Here is a 21,881-nt window from a genome sequence, read left to right on the forward strand (position 1 = left end):
CACTATGTTAGTCCAACTGTGCATGTGTATGTGTGTGCATGTTTATATTGGAAGACAATATAGATGGTCAATGACCAGAGACCAGAATGAGATCAGGATGATATTTGGGAAACTGAATAGTTGTGTTTGCCACTGTAAAAGCCCATTAGAATACTAATATTCTCTCAGGGATGGCATATGACTAACCATGTAACCTACTACTCAATAGACTAGGATCAAATACATAATGCTCTGTCTGGCATTCAGAGCCCTTCATAACTTAGCCTCCTACCTTTCTAGTCATCTTATATTTTACTCCTCAACACATATTCAAGGCAGCAAAAGTGCTCTCCTGGCCATTCCATCAGCAAGACTCCATCCCTTGGCTCTTTTCTCTGGTTGTCCTTAATGCCTAGAAGCAATACCTCTTCTACACTGCCTATATATCTCCTTAGTCTCCCTTAAGTCCCAACTAAAATGTCTTCTTTGACTGGAAGTCTTCCTCAACCCCACCTTTCTTAATTCTAGTACCTTCCCTCACTTAATTACTTCCTATTTATCCTGTATATAGTTTTCATTGTTTATATTTATTTGCATAGTGTGAGTACCTTGAGAGCAGGGGTTGGGTTTGGGGGTTTATTTTGCCTCTTTTTGTATCATTAGCATTTAGCACAGTGCCTGGAACATGATAAGCACTTAATGTTTATTGATTGATGGATTAATTGAATTATGGAGCACCTCAATCTTGAAAGAATCAAAATTACAGGTAACTCTAAAAGTGATGAAAAGATGAATATTGGGCACACAGGTACCCAAGCTGCAATGGGTTACCAATAACTTATGCATGAAAAGTAGGATAAAAGACACCATTGAAGACATGTATGTCTCAAAAAGAAGTTGGACAGATCATGATGAGATTTCTAGGATGCTTCATAAATCTATAGGTACTATACAGAAGTCATATGTAATTATGTAATTTTAACCAAGTATAAACTTGAGTTTCACAATGCAATGGTATACATTTGTGCCCCTTCTCCCCCAATTTCCTACATCTTTACTTCAGATAAGATTTGGAATCCACACCTCCAGATATAGCCCTTCATTTGGAAATGCTCCATTTATACATATTGGTAGATTTTGATATCTGAGCAGTAACAGGTTTTCCTAATACATATTCTCTAGAGGCTACGAAGATAGCAACCCATTGAAAAACAGTTTCCCCATATATACGTGCTTGGAAGACATGCAGAATAAAAATAATCTAAGTTATGGAAGGCTTGCAAATTTATTAATGACTTATGCGGTAACTTCTTGTTAAAAGCGCTGGGTCAACACTAACAACAAATTAATTAAAGCTCTTTTTTTACACAAATATTTTTTATTACAAATTTTAATTCTTAAGAAATACACATTTTTAAGAAATGGCCTTAGTATTTTTTTTAAAAAAAAATCTTTGGAATCTCTTAGAGAAATATTGTTTTAGACACAAAGGTCCATTCTGCCTTCTTGTAAATACACACCCAGGTTCTCCTTTGGTCAGTGAGAACCACTTTTACAATAGTTCATGAGTAACAGAGCAGAATATGGCCCAAATGTAAAAATGCAGCCATAAGGATTTGATGGTGCTGTTTTCCATACCAGTCTAGAGAATGAAAAATACTCATAAGATTAAGGCCTTTTAAAGCTTTTTTTAAATCAAGTCATTCAGTGTGTGATTAGTGTTTAAAACCCTGAAAATATTAAATACAGAATAAAAACAGCAAGCTCAAAGTACATGTTTTACTATATTAAACACAATAGCCATGAACCTGGATTTGTCTTTGGCACCATACAATTTTGGTATTTAAGTGAATGATGAAATAAAACTGATGTTTCACATTAAATATTCTATTGTTTCATAGCTCACTTAAAGGACAACAAATCTGAAAAGAAGAAAACTTATATAAGCTTCATTTTAATAGTGGAACTAGAACCCAAAACCTGATTTGCCTAATTGCTGACATCTATATAAATTACTAAATATATATATATCTATCTATCTATTTCTGACCACATTTGGACCATCTTTATTCCACAGGAAAGTTGTGTTTTTCTGCAAAAGCAGGTGCATAGTACCACACAGAGCAGAGAAATATAAATTTACGCATTTGGTTTGGAAGATATGGCTATTTACTCCTTAATCATATTTGGTAATCCCATAACTTTTTTTTTACATTACTATTATTTGTACAGGAACAATAAGTACATATCAAAGGACCTACCATTTTGGAAAAAGCTAGACAGTGGTATAAACAACATTTATATCTGGGAGGGGGGCAAAAATGAATCTAAATATAATAAAAAAATGTCAAGGGGGAGTCAAACAGTATGTAAGTCACTGAATACCTCCTAGCACCTCTTGATTTTTCTGACTGAGCTTTGGCTTTATACTCAGTACATTAGAGCACATAGACTTTTTCTTTCTTTTTTTTTCTTAAATAAAAAGTGCCATTTGGTATGTCGATATTTGAAGCTTATTGTTGTCTCTTTTTTTTCTTCTTCAGCAAGTAGAGGACCAATAAAGCAAGGCGTGTTAGTTATGCAAATTCCTATAAGGCACTTTACTGTTTTCTTATTCGACAACAGTGAGGTACACAGGATATATTTCTAGGGTTCATTGCTGTTAAAAAATGAATAGCACCATATTGTGACGTTAGCTGAGACTGGGAGTCGTTATGTTCTTCTCATACAGACTTGGCAGCGGCTAACGTGTGTGCGCAGTTCTCCTGCTTTCAAAGTCGATGGAGTAGGCTTCCTGTAACCAAGAAAACAAATAGCCCTCAGGAGTCACTTAACTACCAGGGATTTCAAATATTGGTGAGGATTTAAGTTTCTTTAGAACAACAAGGAATTAGGCAGCTAGGTGGCCCAGTGGATAGAGTGCTGGGCCTGGAGTCAGAAAGACTCATCTTCCTGAGTTCAAATCTGGCCTTAGACACGTTCTAGCTTTGGGACCCCAGGCAAGTCACTTAACTCTGTTTTCCTCCATTTCTTCATCTGTAGAATGAGCTGGAGAATGAAATGTCAAACCACTGCAGTAACTTTGCCAAGAAAACCCCAAATGGAGTCACAAGGAATCAGAAATGACTAAGCAACAACAACAAAAAAAAAAACAAGGAATGCAAAGTGGACTATGGTACTGAATGTCGAGTCAGCTGGATTTAAATTCCACCCCAAAGTCTTACTAGCTATATGACCGTAGGCTAATGAACTAACTCTAGAGACCTGTCCCCTCATCTGTAAACTAGGGAAGGTTAAACCTTTGAGGAAGGTTAAGCTCTAAGTTCCTTTCCAGCTTTGTATGGAAATAATCACTCTCATTATGCCAGACTTGGGTTTAAAATTTGGTTGTTGTTATTCAGTGGTTCAGTCATATCTGACTCTTTGTGATATCCTTGACCACAGCAGGCCAATGCTATCCATAGGGTTTTCCTGGTAAAAGTACTGGAGTGGTTTGTCATTTCCTTCTCCAGTTTAAAAACACCCACCTCTTCTAGTCTGCTATTCAAGGAGATACATAATCTGGCCCAAACCTGCCTTTCCAACCTTACCTCCCACCATTCAGAAAATTTAATCTTCTGTTCCTGCTACTCTCCTTACTGTCCCCCAATTCATCCCCAGTGTTACCTCTGCTTTTTGTAGATGCATTGCTAGAATTCTCCCTACTTTCCTCTCCACCCATTCAAATCATCCAGCAGACCCAGCTCAATTATCTCCATGATAGCTTCCCTGAACAAACACAGGAAACTCTTGGTTCTGCAGTACCTTGAGCACTTATTATCTATGTCACTCATGGAGAATCTGATCACAAACTACTTGGCCTCATTTAGCTTTTCATAGGTATATGACTTGTCTCCTCAACTAGATTGCAAAGAAAGCTTCTTTAGGAAGGATCAATCTTGTACAACTCCACAATAACAGTCATGGTTCTATGCATTTAGTAAGTAATCAGTAAATGTCTGAATGAAGTAAAAAAAAGGAATTCTGAAAACGGTTTTGCCAAATCATTTTTAGACTGTTTAAAGTTTTCATGGCTAGTCCACATATACTACTATTCCTTAAATTTCCTCCTTATTTTCACAGCTGAAATTATTACATACTGGAAGCTTGGAAATGGCTCAAATTTCATCAAAACAACAATCTTTATGTAAACAAAGTGTGGAATTCTAGAATTTTGGCCACCTTGATTCAAGCAATTGTTGAGATCAGCACATTATGGCATACATCTAAAGAATCTAAAAAGTCTTTTGGAGCTGATTATAATAGGCCTTCTTCCAAGAAGGCTTTTCAATTGAGTTATTGCTTCAAGATTGAAATACTCCAAGGACTTGGTATTTCGTGATTGGAGGTATTCCCTTTCCTGATATAAAGCAAAACTCCTCTACTAAAATCCAACTCCAACATTTCATCATAGAACAGAAGTGACCTTGGTATGGAAGTGACTCTCTACTAAAATCTTTTCCCTCCAATGCTTCATTATAGCATGAAGTGACCCTCTAATGTTACACAAGACTCTGCACAAGTTTTGGCAGGTCCTGCCAAGATGAAGAAGCTTTGAGTACAGGCCTAATGGTTAAACAAATGTTTGCTGTTGAAGGATCAGCCTACCTAAATTTGGGGAACCCCATCACACGGTTGTCCATGGGGTGATGAATTTTTCAGTCATAACAACTTTCAAAATCAGTTATTCTTATCCAAAAAGTTCATATTTTCTGGGCCACAAAAGCAATGCCTACTAACATTATAATATGAAATCTTAGCATTGGGCCCCATCAACATGTTTATTGCTTTCATGGGATCCTACTAAATTTCCATCTCAAATTAACTTGTGCCTATTTTTTGTCAATGTTAAGGTTTTGGTGGTCCAAAAAAAATGCCTGCATAGACTATAAATTAAGCCTGGGTATCAGTGGTTTGTTTGCTGAAGGATAATCAGCAGAGTTCACTTTACCTTTATGTAAATTCTCTGTGCTCCAGAATGGAAGCAGACAGAAGCATAGCAAGTCTCTACCGACCTTTCCCCCAAAAGCACTACTTTTGGTAAGGCAGAGAGACTTGTCTCCAGGGGTGAGAAGTATTTATTTCAGGAATGAACAGTAAGTAATTGTTCAATCTCCCTCAGCCTTCTGCCCTGCTGCAGCACAGACTGCAGCTGGTGCTAAATTAAGGATAGAGGGTTCATTATATGCTACTGTCCATTAGTGACTGGGCTGAGCTCCAAATTGATTTCAATGAGGTTATCAGTCACTAGGGAGAGTTGTTGTAGAGGTAAAAATTTTTGTCCTGAAAATAAAAGTTCTTTTCTCTTTAGCCGAAATGTGGTACATTTGCACTGAAATTATTTTTTTATGGTTATGATTTACAAATATCTCTTGTCAAGTCACTCAGAGGACACAAAACAAACACCAGGTAATGAAACCTCCATCAAAATTTTTTTTTGAGATATACAGCTTTTGACTTCATTTTAAAATCTGCAATATTAGAATATGTTCAATTGTTGTAGATGAATTTCTGATGGATTCATCTAGATGAAAGAGATGATATATTTTTAATTTCAATATCTGAACACTGAGGAGGTGAGCCTACCAGGCCCAGGCCTGTTCTAGGATGTATTTCTATGATCTGCTTGAGGCAATGACATTCCACAAGACTAAACGAAGAAACAGCCATCTTCATTATTTTACAACTAACTGGATTATTACTTTGATATCTGTCAGTAGGTCTCTGATGATCAATAGTGAAAGAAATAAAGGGAAGGTCTAGAGTCAAGAAAAATTCATTCCTACTTACTTGAACATCTCATTTCTTTCTATAGTAGCAAGCCAGAAGCTATAAGCGTTTGCATAATAATTACAAGTCCCACGACCGTGGCATTCAATGAAGGGTGCACTTCTAAATTCTTCAAGACAGGAACCAGGGGATGCTAGGGCTTGGCCAGAACCTTCGGCACCAGCGCTGGTGTGCTGGAAAACAAATCAGAATCACACGTCAGAGAATTCTCTCCTAAATGAATATGAGATTTATTGTAACTTAGGAAGGGGCCAAGACAGTTACATCAGGAAACTGGTGCCTCTCTTTACCTCATGTGACTACTGAATACATGCTAAGCATGAACACCACAACAAAGACTTCATAGGCTGCCATCTTGGACTCGTTCCCTCCTTTCCTGGCCACAAAGCTACAAAGTTCAGTACATAAGGAATCTGGGTGTGCCTCTCTTTGCATAAGAAATGCATTCCTAAAAATTTATGTGAATCAGATTTCTATAAATAGAATCACCTCAATACAAAAAATCCATAATAATTCCTTTTCTAGAACAAAGAGTAATTATCCTTTAAAGTTATCTGTTTATTAAGCTTGGATTTTTATCTATTTGGTTACAAAACCAAAGCACTAAAAGACAAAGGGGCATGTTTATTTTATTTAAGACAATGTCCTCTGTTTCTTACTGTATCCCAAACTTTTTCTCTCCCTCATTTCTCCCATTGGCTTTTAAAGCAGATAGGAGTAACATGTAATCATAGAATTTTAGAACCAGAAGGGAACTGAGAGACCATCTAAGACAACTTACTTGTCTTACAGGTGATGAAATCAAGTCCCAGAGCCATTAAATAGGTTTGGACTTGAGCTGAAGTCGCTTGATTTCCAGCCTAATTCTATAATTCTATTTCCATTACACTTCACTGCACAGGTAAAGTACAGAAACAAAGAAGAAGAATTGGGCAATTCATGTCAAAAAGTACCTACTGACTCCAAGCTTCCAAGTTCTTAAGACCAGATTCCTGGCTAAGTATGGTATGCTATCACATTTAGTTTTCTTAGGTCTGAAGCAATTTAAGATTAATAGCCACAGAAACCTGGCATCTGAGTGGCATAATACCCCTCCTCCCGGCATTGTAACTGCCCCTTGTGGACTAAGTCATCTCTCTGAAATAGCACTTTACTAGAGAATGGGTGAAGATGACACAGCCATGATAAATCGCATAGGATTTTATGGACTAATATTGTGAAATGGTTAGCTCAGAAGGGTAATTTGACTCCCTAGGCAGACTTAGACTTGTACTGTGTGAGGCAAAGACTAGTCAGCCTACACCATTTTGGAATGACTTAGCACAAGGCAAGAGGCTAAGGCTGTCAGACTCAGTGGTAATTACTTATCCTATGGAGTCATCTCACAAGGACGTTATCTCTTCTCTAAATGATTTGTGGTTTATTGAGATTGTGCTAGAGATAGTTTCTATGGCTCAAGAGAACCAGTTGTTAAATTTTCAGTGTGACCATTTACACCTCAGAAATCAGAAAATGTTACAAATCAAGGCTTGTTTTGTTGTTTGGTTGTTTTTCCAGGCCCAAGAAAGTGAGGCAGAAAATGTTAATAATACAAATTAAACTTAAAAGTATGTCATGTATTCTTGAAAAGCTGCTTAAGATCTGCATGCCAAACAAAGTTTGGCTTATGGAAGTATTTTAATTGTCAAGGAAGAGTTGAAAATGAAACACTTTTGATAGTTTTCACATCAAGAGAACTAGAAGATTATGATGCATGTCTACAAAATATATGTCAGTACCACGCACAATCAGAGACAGAATGTTGGATTGGATGGATCATGGGTCTGACCCAATATGGCATTTTTTCATTTTCTCAATACATCAGAACAAAAATCCATTCAGTTTACTAGTTTCCAAGTTCATTTTCTCTCCACGAGGACAAAACCAATTTACCAGAAGCAAACAATCAAGGTTAGATTGAATACAAAAAGTCTAACATGGTTTTTAGTTTACATGATATGCATCATGACAGTCATGATAATAATAATAATAATAATATCTAAAATTTATATAATACTTACTATGTGTGAGGGGGCAGGTAGGTGGAATAATAGAGAAAGTACTGGGCTTGGAGATAGGAAGAGTCATCTTCCTGAGTTCAAAACTGCGTGACCCTGGGGAAGTCACTTAACCCTATTTGTCTCAGTTTCCTCATCTGTAAAATGAGCTGGAGAAGGAAATGGCAAGCCACTCCAGTATCCTCAGCAAGAAAATCCCAAATGGGGTCACAAAGAGTTGGATGTCACTGAAAAACGACTGAACATGTGCCATGTATTATATTAAGCACCTTCCATATTTTATCTCAGTTGATCCTCACAATCGCTTTGTGAGATAAGTGTTATTATTAACCTTATTAAACATTTGAGGAAACTGAGACAAACGGAAGTTAAGTGACTCACTCGGGTTCATACAGCTAGTGATTATCTGAGACTGTACTTGAACTCAGATCTTCCTGACTACAGCCCAGAACTCTATCCATTGCACCATCTGACTGCCCTTATGTATCAAACATGCTTCTCAAACTGAGCCACTTCCCAAGTTTGTCACTTTAAGGCCTCCTCCTGATCACACAGTGGATGAAGAGCTGTATTATTAACTTTTCTATACCAAATTAGATGACCACAGAGAGTAACCAGGAGAAATGGCAGTTGCCCAGAAATCTGAGGTAATGTTAGAAGCATACATAAGGCCTGGAGAGCTTCAGAGCTCATTTCTTTTTTTTATCCAGAAAAATCAGTGTTTCAATTTCATAAATTGCATTTGGTTATACACCCCTTTGAAATGCCCTACTTGGTGCTATAGCCTAAAGAAAGAATCCTAGTTCTCTTTGAAAAAGTGATTTGACCTTACTTTGAGTCCTTTGGGCATCCTCTGAATGAAGATCATTCCTGTATTTGAGCCATGTGAACCTTCTTCACAAACTCCTAATCCACCTTCTAATTGTGATGGGGTGAAGTTATTTCACTTTTCAAACCAATTTTACATTCTGTACATTGAAAAAGAAATAACTAATGTTCTGCCCTTTCTCCTTTGAAGATGACACTAGAGGAAGACCATTGTGCCACCTAAAAAAAATTGCAGGCTGGCATACTTTATAGAAATGGCTACTGCTGGTCTGGAAACTGTGGTTACGTCTGTAATAAGGTAAGCTGCTGACAGATATGTGGGTTTATTCTGATCTCCTGAACATCATTATCTCTAAATGCTTTTGATTTTGGCAATCATGTTCAAGGCCTTTGTGTGAATGGCAAAAGGATAGGGGAGACTAAAAAAAAAAATCATTTCCTGAATCTCTTCGCACCTCATCTCTACTCACTGAGAATATTTTTTTTTACATTGACACAGATTCCATTTAGTCTTTATTATGATACCAAAGTGAAAATTCCAATCTTTCATTCAAATGAAAATTATACTTTTATTTCTTTTTTAGCATCAGAATTCCTCCACGGTCTCTTTTGGAACCTTTAGTTTTCCTTCTTGCCAAAGTTAAGCATTAACATTTTGAATAGAGAAATATATACTACATTTTTGGCAAGGGCATATTAACCATTAAAATCCATATTATTTTATCCTGTGAAAATTCTAACTCTACTATAGTCAATGCAGTGAATTCTACTGTGTTCGATCGGGAGAAAAATGCAAAGAGAACTTTAGTATTTAATTATTTGGGTAACTTCTAAAAATATTGACAAGAAAAAAAATTAGTATGGGGTCACTTCCTCTTTCAATCCAACAACCATCTGATAAAAGGACTGGGCTCATTGGGACAATATAATTACACAACCTGCAAAATATCACTATAATAGATAGGCCAGGAAGAGATGATTGCAAAGGACCCAAGACAGGAAAGGCATTTGTATGGAAAGAAATTGTTCACCTCAACCTTTCAGTGGGGGGCGGGGGGGGGGTCAGCAAATATTAAAGTAAGGTTGGCTTGAAGAATTCGAGGATTTCATAGATTGAGATAAACGAGATTGAGATTAAAGAGATTGAAAATAAGTGGGGCCACAATAAAAATACTTTCCATTTAGAATTTTTTTAAAAGCAAAAGCCAAACAAAACAAGTCAAACAAAATTCAACTGATTCTTAGGAGTACGCCCAAAGCAGGCAGAGCTTCTTGGGGAAAAGATGGTTCCATTCTTGTCTTTGTCCCACTGGTACCTTGCATGATGCCTGACACACAGTAGGCACTTAGTAAAGGTTTGTTGAATGAGTCTGGCAGTTCTGACATCATAAATAATTAAGGAGAAAAGCCAGTAAGTCATTCCTAGGTGGTATGAATCCCAGCTATCGAATGACAATCAAGGAGAAAACACACCCAAAATAAACCTCGTTGAAAGGCCCTCTCTGCAACTGGATGAGCTAAAATTATCTAGCAGTATTTTTTAGGTGTTTACCCCATCTCATTCAGACTTTTTACTAGTAAGCAGCTGTGTGCCATATTAAAGCTTAGATATCTCCACGTATTTCTGTATCCTCTTTCTCCCTGAAAAAGCAAACAGGTTTTTAGCTCCTTAGGAAAGCTTGTCATGTTGCTTGTGCTGGAAACAATTCTATTGAACAGCTGAGGGCTGCAATTGGAAGGTGTGTAAATGTTTCCTCCATTTTCCAGAAAGGTGTTAGAGTTGTCTACTCCAGTCCTAAACCTCCAAAGATGAAAATAAAGTCTCAGGCTCAGTGGCCTCATGTCTCAAGGAAGCAAACAACTGGTGCCCAAATGCAGAGTGGGTAAAAGCCTGCAGTGCCTTGAGAAATACAGCTAGCAATCAGGGAAATGAGGAGTGGGTGATTCATTTTTTTCCATATCTGAAGCATTCAGTGACTAAAATCTTACAACAATGAAAACAAAATTGCTGTTGCTTGTGGATGGATGGTGGGTCAATATAGCAGGTTCCCTATAGGAAAGATATCATTCTCTATGCCACTTACCATAACAAAAGAATAGCCAATCCAAAGGGATGACCATCCATTAGGGCACTGTGGTATTTGGATTGTTTGGCTGTGGACTGCCATCACCATGGCGGGAGCCTCACATACAGCACATCTGTGGAAATGAGGGACAAACAAATTCGGTACAGTTGATATGAATTGCTTCCTGCCTGTAGAATTCCTCATTTATTTTATAACTGAATGGACTTTCATAGACCATCTAGCCCAACCCCTATCCCAAGCTTGAATGCTGTCTACAATATACAAGAAGTGGTTGCATTTTTCAAATTCACACTATTTAAAGCTTTAATTATATGTGTGTGTATACATACACACACTTATATACATATATAAATAATAATGGTAACTGGTTCCAGCACAATAGAAGTATGCAGTATAAATCTGAATAATACAATTTCTTCAGGAGAATTCATTATTTGCACTAATTGGGACCTAGCTGTACTCCCTAGAAAACATCCAGTCTCCATTTGTAAACCTCCAGGGATGGAGATTTCACTATATCCCATTACTGGATGTCTTTACATATTGCTTATTGAATCATGTAATATATATCACTGAGCATGTCTTTACTACTTTTATAAATACATGCCACTTATCTTTCAAAGATGAAACCAACTGTCTTCGGACAACATATTACAAATGTATGTATATATATATATGTATACACACACACATATATATGTGTGTGTGTATGTGTATATACATATGCATGCATACACACATATGCATAGCACCAGACCCTGATGGTTTGTAAAATCTTTCTTCAAGATAGCTAGGGAAGAATATTTTAAACCTGAGCATCCTCCTATGATAGGAAAAAAAACACTTTGACACCAGGCCTCAGGAAGAGCATTGTACCTGAATTAAAGTTATAAAGACATGGCTGAAAAGGGGAGTGGTGGAAGGGGAGTAGAGACCAGCTTCTCAAATCATGGAGGGACTTAAAAAATTTCTCTAGTTCAAACTCTTGAACTACACACAGGAATAAATAAAAAGCCCATGTAGTCCTTAGGTTTGCTCAAATCCAAAATACTGTATTTATACTCAAATACTCTCATTTGGAGAAGTACATTTGTAAAGGCCGGTTTAAAAAAATGTTGTTTTTGAAAATAATTAAATACTGACAGTGAAGTAATTGCATTCAAGTCACAAATTGAACCAAATGTTAACAAAGCCAATAAATGAATATAAATGCTTTTAATAATTATACCTAGTTGTGCTAGAATATTTGCATGAAAATGCATGAAGAGTAGGTGGAGAACTTAAATTAGTCATTTGATTTTCAGTGGACTTTTGTGTCTGTGTGTGTGTGCCATTTTCTGTTTTATTCACACGAATGCAGATGAATTAAAAGGTTTCATGAAATTGGCCTTATACAGCTGCTGCCATCTGCTTGCCAAACAGAAAACAAGAATACTACTGCAGGAGAGGGACGGTGCCTATATAATATGTCTCCCTCAGTAATAAAGTTGTCTGGGGAGCAGTTTTAGTCCACGATTCGGACAGCTTGGAAAAGATGATGAAACCATAGAATTTCAGAATAGAAGGGGCTGCAATTTAATATGGGACCTGCACAGGCAATGCCACCCATGCAGACTGCCAACTCATCTACAAGTTACTGTGTTAGAGGGCTGCTTGAAGGTACTGAAATGCTCAGCGACTTCCCGATGGTCACAGGGTAATGTGTATCAGAGACAGGACTAGAACCCCGGTTTTCTTGATTCTGAGGCTAGGCCTTTCTCTTAGCCACAATACCATGATGCCTCTTGGAAGGGATCTTACTGATATGGCCCCATAATATCACCTTATGTATCTGAAGCAGTTTAAAATTGTAATTGGGAAATATTTAACAAAATAAATAAAATATAAGAGAATAAAGATAATATTAATATGAGGTTTTCTGAGTCAATAAGAAGCCCACAGGAATCTTTACATAAGGTTAAGTGGCTCTCATTTCCATTTGAGTTTGACTGATTTGACTTGATCCCTTCCTTTTATACAACAGGAAACCAAGACCCATAAAAATTATTTCATTCATCCAGGAAAGAGCTAGAATTATACCCATTTTTCCTTGATTTAGTGCTCTTCCTACTTAGCATCACTACATAGTCACTAATTTTCTGAAGATTTTCAATGACGTACTACTCCAAAGGACGGGTCTGACTACATCAACTCCAAGCAAAAATACGCAAAACCAAAACCAAACTCAAGATTATAATTTTTTGTTTGTGTGTGTAGAATTCTGGACTTCATATAAAGGTAATTCTCCAAGTGGGCATTTGGGTTCACAGGGTGATCTCATGAGAATGGAAAAGCCCTGGGTGATCTTTTCAGAACGGAAACTCCATGAAGTCAAGGACTGTTTCATCTTCTCTCTACATCTCAGGAGGTTAGCACATGTTGTTGCTAAGTTGTTGAATCGTGCTCGACTCTTTGTGACCCCATTTGGAGTTTTCTTGGCAAAGACACTGGAGTGGTTTGCCATTTCCTTCTCTAGTGGATTGAGCAAACTAGGTGTTAAGTGACTTGTCCAGGGTCATACAGTTATGAAGTATCTGTGGCCGAATTTGAACTCAGGGCTTCCTGACTCCAAGCCTAGTAGTCTATCCACTGAAAAAGGTCGCTGCCTCCATCAACCCGTAGTATGAGCTTAAGAAATTCTTGCTAATGGAAAGACTGCAAAGTTGTTGGGAAAAAAATTGAGAACTATAATGAATAAGTGATAAGTAGAAACTAACAGCTATGCTTACTACGTGGAAAAAATGATGCATTTGTTTGAATTAGGAATTCTTGTCACCTGCTACATCTGTAAAGTGTCAGCCTTTAGAATGACTCACAGAGCAAAGCAATCAGAATACTGTAAAAGAAAATGTCACAGAAGACATGAGGTCTTAGCATATTTAAACAATATCTAAGATGTATGTTAGTATCACATATGTTATATGTATAATATATAAACATGTATGTATGTAAAGATAGATAGATGGATGGATGGATGATAATTCATGGATGATAGGAGAATCACTGAAAATAAATAAAAGATACCATTAGGATATGGACTACATCCTTCTCATCTCTGTATCTCTCCCCAGGACCTAGCACACATCACCACACACAGTGGGTGTTTCATACATATTTCTTTTAAACGAGTGTCTTGTTGGATTAACAACAGACTGCTGTTTGAGAAACCCATACAACATTTGAGAACTTCAGTTTCTTTGAAGGGAGGGGCTTTACCTCATAAAATTCTCATGGCTGGGGTTCACCTATCAAAACTGTGACTCTACTTGGGCCCTTATTAAATACGTATTGCCATAAAGAAGACTCACATAATTGAGTTCTGGGGTTCAACCTTTGATACCTCATAGGTAAATGATCTTGAAGTCGTTTAATTTCTAATGTGCCTCAAACATTTCTCTAGAAATAATGATCCACTAAGTCACTGATAGTTGTAGAGGGAGTGTTCACAATGGTAGAGGGAGTTACAGCACTAGGAGTTCCCCAAGCTGACAAAGTAAGAGACCACATATTTGCATAATGGTAATAGGTTTTTTTTTTTTAAATTACTATCAAAGAAAAACAACATTTAAATTAGTTTTAGGCTTGTTTCTCAATATGGGGAGCCTCTAGAATGGGGTGAGGAAGCTGCAGTCGGTCTCGAGGCCACATGTGGCCTCAGGTTTCCCACTCCTGCTCTAGAACTAGGATAGTAAACAGATACCAATTGACCTAACATGTACAGTATTAGAGAAATGAAACAGAGACCACGAAGGTTGCTTCTTTCATATTTTGAGTTTCAGAAACCTCATTCTTTTTCTATTTTCTAAGACTGAGAAAACTGATTCCTTCAAAGTGTAAGAAAAAATGAGAAATGTAGATGGATAAAAACTAAGAAAAATTCCATTATATAATATCTGGTAGAAAAAAAGCTTGCTAACTATTTTATGTGTTTCATGATTTACTGGGAAACATTCCTCCCCCCTTTTTTTTCTTCTCACAGTACAGCATAACTATAGCTTTTTTCTTGAAATGTGATCTGTGTCCAACTCATCTCCAAGAACTGCATTAATCCACTGACACCATAAATTGACCACATTCTAAAAGGTGCCAATCAGTGGTGCTCCTCTGTCAACCAGAAATGCTATTTGATGGTGACCCCAAGCTGCTTCTTTTCACTCACTCTGAATAGATAGCCTTAAATGAACCACTGGCACCACCCTATAATTTACCCCAAGAAGCTAATTATCACTTAGGAATTTAAAAAAAAAACACATACTTTGGCCCTTTTGCCTCTCCTTCAATACTGTCTTATTGACTTCTACCTTAACTTCCCTGGTATGAGAAAAATGCAAGTTATTAATTTGTTGCCCAGTCAAATTGGTTTACAAGTTTTCTGTGAGCTCTTATTGGTGCTGAGGAATCAACATTCAATTTGAAGGAAGGAAAGAAGAACAGATAGAAAGACTCTGATCCACATCCTTGTTATGTAGAATTTCAAACCTGGAAAACTATTGCAGATTCTGAAGCATATTGCCAAATATCGTACTGTGCAATTATTAAACGTAGGACCTGAATAGGGTATCTTTGTGCAGATTTCTTGGAGATGTTTTAATGATAAGAATATAACTTATCAGTCTGAAGTAGATAGTATTCAGGCAATGCCCTTTTACTAAAGGAAAGAATTGAAAGGAAGTTCTAGAATGAAAGTTCCAGTCCAGAGCTTTGTCTCTAATTTGTCTTCAGAATTTGACTTATGCTGAACAGAGAGATAGGGGTAGGGACAGGGGAACTCTCAGATGAAGAAATTCCTTCTTATCAAGCAAGGTGGGTACCTTCTATGAAACTTAATGTCTTAAAGGGTTGCATAAAGCAGAGAGGTAAAGAGATTCAGCCATGGTCACACAGCTAGTATGTGTCAAAGAAAAGATTTCTACCTCTGAGCCCGACTCCAAGCCTAGTAGTCTATCCACTGAAAAAGGTCGCTGCCTCCATCAACCCATAGTATGAGCTTAAGAAATTCTTGCTGATGGAATGACTGCAAAGTTGTTGGGAAAAAATTGAGAACTATAATGAATAAGTGATAAGTAGAAATTAACAGCCATGCTTACTACGTGGAAAAAATGATGCATTTGTTTGAATTAGGAATTCTTGTCACCTGCTACATCTGTAAAGTGTCAGCCTTTAGAATGACTCATAGAGCAAAGCAATCAGAATACTGTAAAAGAAAATGTCACAGAAGACATGAGGTCTTAGCATATTTAAACAATATCTAAGATGTATGTTAGTATCACATATGTTATATGTATAATATATAAACATGTATGTATGTAAAGATAGATAGATGGATGGATGGATGATAATTCATGGATGATAGGAGAATCACTGAAAATAAATAAAAGATACCACTAGGATATGGACTACATCCTTCTCATCTCTGTATCTCTCCCCAGGACCTAGCACACATCACCACACACAGTGGGTGTTTCATACATATTTCTTTTAAACGAGTGTCTTGTTGGATTAACAACAGACTGCTGTTTGAGAAACCCATACAAGATTTGAAAACTTCAGTTTCTTTGAAGGGAGGGGCTTTACCTCATAAAATTCTCATGGCTGCTGTTCACCTATCAAAACTGTGACTCCAGTATGCTACTGCTGCCTCTGTTCTGTATCTTATTTATTAAAAATGAAATAAATTAAAATAAAAATTAAATAAGTAAAATTGGCTTGTGGCCAAACAAGTCAACTTTCACATAATGAAATTTTCACAATCAAAAATCCAATGCTAAGTCTTAACATATGCAGCAAACCACACAGCAAAGAATTAAGCTCTTTACCAAATAAAAAAGTTCCCTCTTGCCCCAAGCCAGAGAGAAATCTGCACCTCCATTTCTTTTCAAACTGAATTGCCAAATATTCTACCCACCTACTAATAAATGGCCTAATGTTTTCACCGGAAATGGGTGCCATAGACATTGGCATGGGCTCAGGAGTAGACAACCAATAGGAGTAGTCATTTCTTGATGCGAAGTTGCAAACATTGTTAATATTGCAGAAAAGGAATGGCATGGTACTGAATTTGCGTAGACAACTTCCAGCCGTACCTAGATGAGCAAGGAAAAAAACAATACAGATTTAAGAAAAAGACATAAGAGAAATGGTTAAGGTTGTCTATTTGAAGCTCCTCGTTGAAAAGGCTTGTGTGGATAAGGAAATGGACTACTTGTCCTAAACGATGATTCTTAGGGAAAATATAAATTTTCTTTTTTTTTTTTCTTTCTTAAGCCTTTTCACCATTGTTGGCATAGGTTCCCAAAGTGGGCAATACTGCCCCCTGGGGGGGGGCACTGGAACAATCCAGGGGGACGGTAGTACTTTGAAATGATGGGAATTTCAAAAAAAAATCGCTAAAGGGTTAAAGAAAGTAGATTTCCAGAAGGGTGCTGAGCAATTTTAAAAAAAAAAGGAGGGGGCAGGCAGTAGGCCAAATAAGTTTGGGAAGCTTTGGTTGTTGGCTTCTGCACAGACCATATCTTTATTTTAAATTTTTGAGTCAAGTACTTAGAAAACTGTAATGTACTTTATAAATGTGAAATATTCTCATAATGAGGGAAAGTAGTTTTAAATCTTTTAAAATAATCACTCCATTCCTGATGTACAACGTAGCAAGATAATCATAGCCCCCCCAAAGTGTGAAGTTCAGTTAACATATGTAAAACACTATGTAAACCTATGTAAATGTTAATTATTATTATTATCATTATTAATCATAGGAGCATGAATGTAGAGCAAGAAGGGACCTTAAATCCCCTGTGATTAAGTCCAACCCCCTCATTTTACAGGTAAGAAAACTGAGGCTGTGAGAGGTTGAGTGACTTGCTCAGGGTCACACAGCTAATCTTGTCTGAGGCAGGATTTAAACTCTGGTCTTCCTGCCTCCATATCCAGCCCTTTATCCAAGGTACTGCCTAGAGGCCCTTGATGTTGTTAATCATCAAACAGGCAGGAGTCACATTGACGCTGACATTCTGTTGTATTAGTCAGCAACCTTTCACGGAGAATTTCTTTTTAATTTGCTTCTTCCAGAAACTTTTCATATACATATATACGTGTGTGTGTGTGTGTGTATATATATACACACACACACACATACATACATACATATATATATGTGTGTGTATGCGTGTATATGTATGTATACATATATACACACATATATGTGTATATATACACATATGTATATGTGCATGCATACACACACATATATGATTTTTAGCTCAGTGGCCTTTAGTATTTCAGGCATATATCAAACATAGATGAGGGCAACCTGATATGTATTTATCTGTCTATCTCTTCATTTCTGTAAAACCTTTGTAGCATCAGTAACCAATAAAGAATTCTTTAATTAACAAGTAGTGTCTTCTTAATCATATCCTAGTTATATTCTCTCTAACCATTAGAAACAACCATTTTTGATAGACCTACAAATCCATGAGTAAAAGAAATTTTGGAACTAGAAAAATGATTTTTAAAATTTATCAATATTAAATTGCTTTTTACTTTTTGGAATTTTTTTAATGCCCATTAATGTCTCACCCAAGTCCTGGCCATGTGCTCGTTCATTTCCTTGTACGTAGAGCAAGGAATAGCCATGGTAGATTATTTTGGTGCCAGGGGGACACTGTGGATCATCTATAGTTTGACTATGCCTAGTAACAAGGAATCCATGATCTACAGAGGGGGTACCCGGAGGACCCATTGAACCTGGCAGCCCATCTGGACCTGGTGGACCAGGATGTCCTTTTGGACCTGTAGAAAAGAACAAAAAAAAATATTATTCAATTTTGCTTTCCCTGGCTACGGCCCAACCCTTGTGAAAGAGATCTATCAGACTTAAACATGCTATCACCAAACATGTCTCTAACACTTAGTTTATACTTTTTAGTACCTTGTAAAGAGCTAGCTATAATTTAGCCCTCCTCCCTACCGTGTTTTATTTTTCCTTTTAAAATGCCCTCCTTAAGCTATTTTTATTAGGCCATCTGATACTTCAGCCACCATCCTCCACAAAACTGAATTCTTGTATTTCATCCAAGGGGTCTTGTTACTGAATGCCAAAAGTGTCTCTTTTTGGTCAAGGCAAAAAGAGGCAGTGTTGTAGTGGAATGAGTCCTAGACATGGGTATGTGTGTCCTGACTTTGCCACTTACTAGCCGAGAAACATGCGCAAGTGGTTTTGCCTCTCTGAGTCTCAGCTTAAGCTTTTGCAAAATGAAGTTAGTAACACCTGCACTAGCTACCCTACAGGATTGTTTAGAGGAAAGCATTTTGCAAACTGTGAAGTGATGTAAGAAACTGAGAAGCATCAGAGCACAGTAGAGAAGAAAATACACTGGACATGGAATCAGAAAACCTGGTTACCATTGACAGTTCTGCCATATACATGGGTAAATCGCTTAACTTCTCTGAAGCGGTCTCAGTGTTCTCATTTATAAAATGAAAGTAACAATACTTGAGCTATCCACCACCCAAAGTGGCTTGTCATCTGTAAAGCACTATGTAAATATGAGTTATTATTAAGGCAAATTTGTCTTCTGTTTCCTAATCTTATTCCCTCCAGGAACCTGCTCCACGAATTATTCCTTCTCTCTTGAATCATTATGGAATCTCCGTATATGGGATCCTTCTACCTGGTTAACAGCATCATTAAAAAAAAAAAAACCAACTTTCCTCAATCATATGATCTGTTAAACTACCACCCTCTCTCCTTCCTTTCAGCAATTGATTTTTCCAAAGAAGTATTTCTACTTCAATACCACCTAAGCACTCCTTAAATTCTTGCAGCTGGGCATCTACCCTGTCCAAGTTACTGTGACCATCCTCAAACCTCTTACTCAGAAATACACGAAAGCTCTTTTCAGGCTTCATTTTCCTTTGACAATGGTCATTAGTCCTTAAAAACTCTATTTTGTCTTTCACGCGCCTGCATTCTCCTATTTCCCTCATATCACTCTAACTGCCTCTTTATCAACTACTTTACCTCATTTCTAAATGTAGACATACCCTAAGACTTCTTGACACAGGCTCCTTCTGAGATCTCATGTTGGTAAAAGACCTCAGCCAACACTCCAACATAAGTAACTCCTAAATCCACCCCTCTGAGACCTTTCACCCAAGTTCAGTCTTGAACCGATCACTGGACATCAAAACCTGGATATCTCACTGGCACTTCAAAAATAACCTGTACAAAAACTCAACTCAGCTTTCAACCAATCATCATTTCCTCCTCAATACTTCCTTACTGCTGCTAATGGCAACATAATTGTCCCTATAACTGAGGCTTGAAATCTTTGACCACTCCTGTTTCCCTTTATCTACAAAATCAATTATTTGTGAAATCTTTTAATTTGTATATAATCAATGTCTCCCATATTGATCAACTTCATTCCATCCCTATTGCTGCTATCAAAGTCTAGGATTCAATTAATTAATTAGATTTATTTATTTTAATTCTATTCTTTAATAAATAATAATTTATCTAATTATTCCTCAACTAGATCAACCCAAATAATCCAACTCCTTCTTCTTAGCCTCCCCCAATCTAATTCATTTTACAAAGCAATGTGATATTAATCTAAAATTTCCTAGAGTGCAGCTTTGATCTTACTACGCATTATTCAACAATCTGCAATGGCTCTTTGTTGCTTATAAAATAAAACCCAAAATCTTCAGCCTGGCTTTCAAAGCCTTCCGAATATACCTCATTCAAACTACATTTCTATCCTTATCTCCTACAACTCCTTTAGCCATAATCTACATTCCAGCCAACTGAAGCACTCTTCATTCTCTGTCCAGGCTGGGTTTTTTTGTTTTGGTTTGTTTTTTGTTTTGTTTTTGTGAATGATGCTCCCTAATCCTGGGCTGCTCTTCCGTCACAGCCTACTTGTCAAAATGCTACCCACTCTTCAAAAACTCAAGTCCTCACCCCAAGACGTGATCTCATCCTCTTCTGAGCAACAACAGCCATTTATTTGTTCCTTTCTTATTTCACTTAACCATATTCTGATTTTTATTTTGGTTCTGTGTACTTTTCTTATGGCCCCTTTTAAACCATAATCTCCATGAGGCCAGGGACAAAATCTCATTCATCTTTACATCCAGGAAACACTAGTAGACTAGGTACTCAATAAAGTGTTGTTGAATTAAATATTTTCTGTCTAGCTGGTCCCAGTTGAAGACAGAGGAATAGGAGAACTCTAGGACAGCTGTTGCTATTATCATCTTTAACACTTGGAACTCAATCAGATTTTTTGACAGAAGTCTGCCACATGGTAACCTTCAAAATCAGTGTTTTTTTTTTCTTTTGTTCTCTATCTAATTTAAGATCAATAAGCCTCAAGGTCCCTTTCTTTGCATTCCCACCAACACAGTATAATTCAGTGTTATTTCTGTTTCCTACAGAATTCAGATCATGTTTCTAAAATTATATGAAATAATATTTCAGCTAATTATGACATTAATATACCTGTTCTCTGCTTTTTTCCCTTTCTATAACTGAAACAGACTTTGTATAATAAGGAAAATTTACCGAGAGTACAGGATTCTAGCTATGCTCTTCTCTTATAGGAATTTGTATCTATCTCTTCATACTGTGTAATCCCCCTCAAATATCAGCAACTTATACATTTGAAAAACTTCCCAGAAACTAAGAACCCCTTTCAAAGGCCTTCCACATCCCCCCACCACACACACACACACACACACACACACACACACACACACACAATGTTTCTAAGACACTTTTTTGAATTGTCCATTTCAGTTGTTCTTTCAACTAAGTTTATTTTTCAAGTTCTGGTGTATGCTGAAACAGAAATAACACTGAAATATAGTGTGCTAGTGGGAATATAAACAAAGGGACCTTAAGGTTTATTGACCTTAAATTAGAAAAAAAAAATAAACGAAAATTGGTCATTGTCCTTCCTGGACTCTGTATCCAGACTCCTTGTCTTATGCCTTGCCATATTGGAGAGACCTTCACTCTAAAGCCCTACTCTCCTGATTGGTGGCTCCCTCCCTACTA

General features: G+C 37.0%; 1 protein-coding gene across 1 annotated transcript in view; it reads right to left on the reverse strand.

Moving 5' to 3' along the window:
• Positions 1–1,241: 1,241 nt before the first annotated feature.
• Positions 1,242–21,881, reverse strand: part of COL4A1 (collagen type IV alpha 1 chain) — a 247,878-nt gene continuing 227,238 nt past the window's right edge. The window contains exons 49-53 of the mRNA XM_036755107.1: positions 18,395–18,607; positions 16,725–16,902; positions 10,778–10,892; positions 5,809–5,981; positions 1,242–2,773 (exon numbers count right to left, since the gene is read on the reverse strand). Coding sequence (XP_036611002.1) covers positions 2,692–2,773; positions 5,809–5,981; positions 10,778–10,892; positions 16,725–16,902; positions 18,395–18,607 — 761 coding nt within the window. The 3' untranslated portion in view covers positions 1,242–2,691. The remainder of the gene's footprint in view (positions 2,774–5,808; positions 5,982–10,777; positions 10,893–16,724; positions 16,903–18,394; positions 18,608–21,881) is intronic.

The sequence above is a fragment of the Trichosurus vulpecula genome, chromosome 4, assembly GCF_011100635.1.
Source record: "Trichosurus vulpecula isolate mTriVul1 chromosome 4, mTriVul1.pri, whole genome shotgun sequence".
Taxonomy (NCBI): domain Eukaryota; kingdom Metazoa; phylum Chordata; class Mammalia; order Diprotodontia; family Phalangeridae; genus Trichosurus; species Trichosurus vulpecula.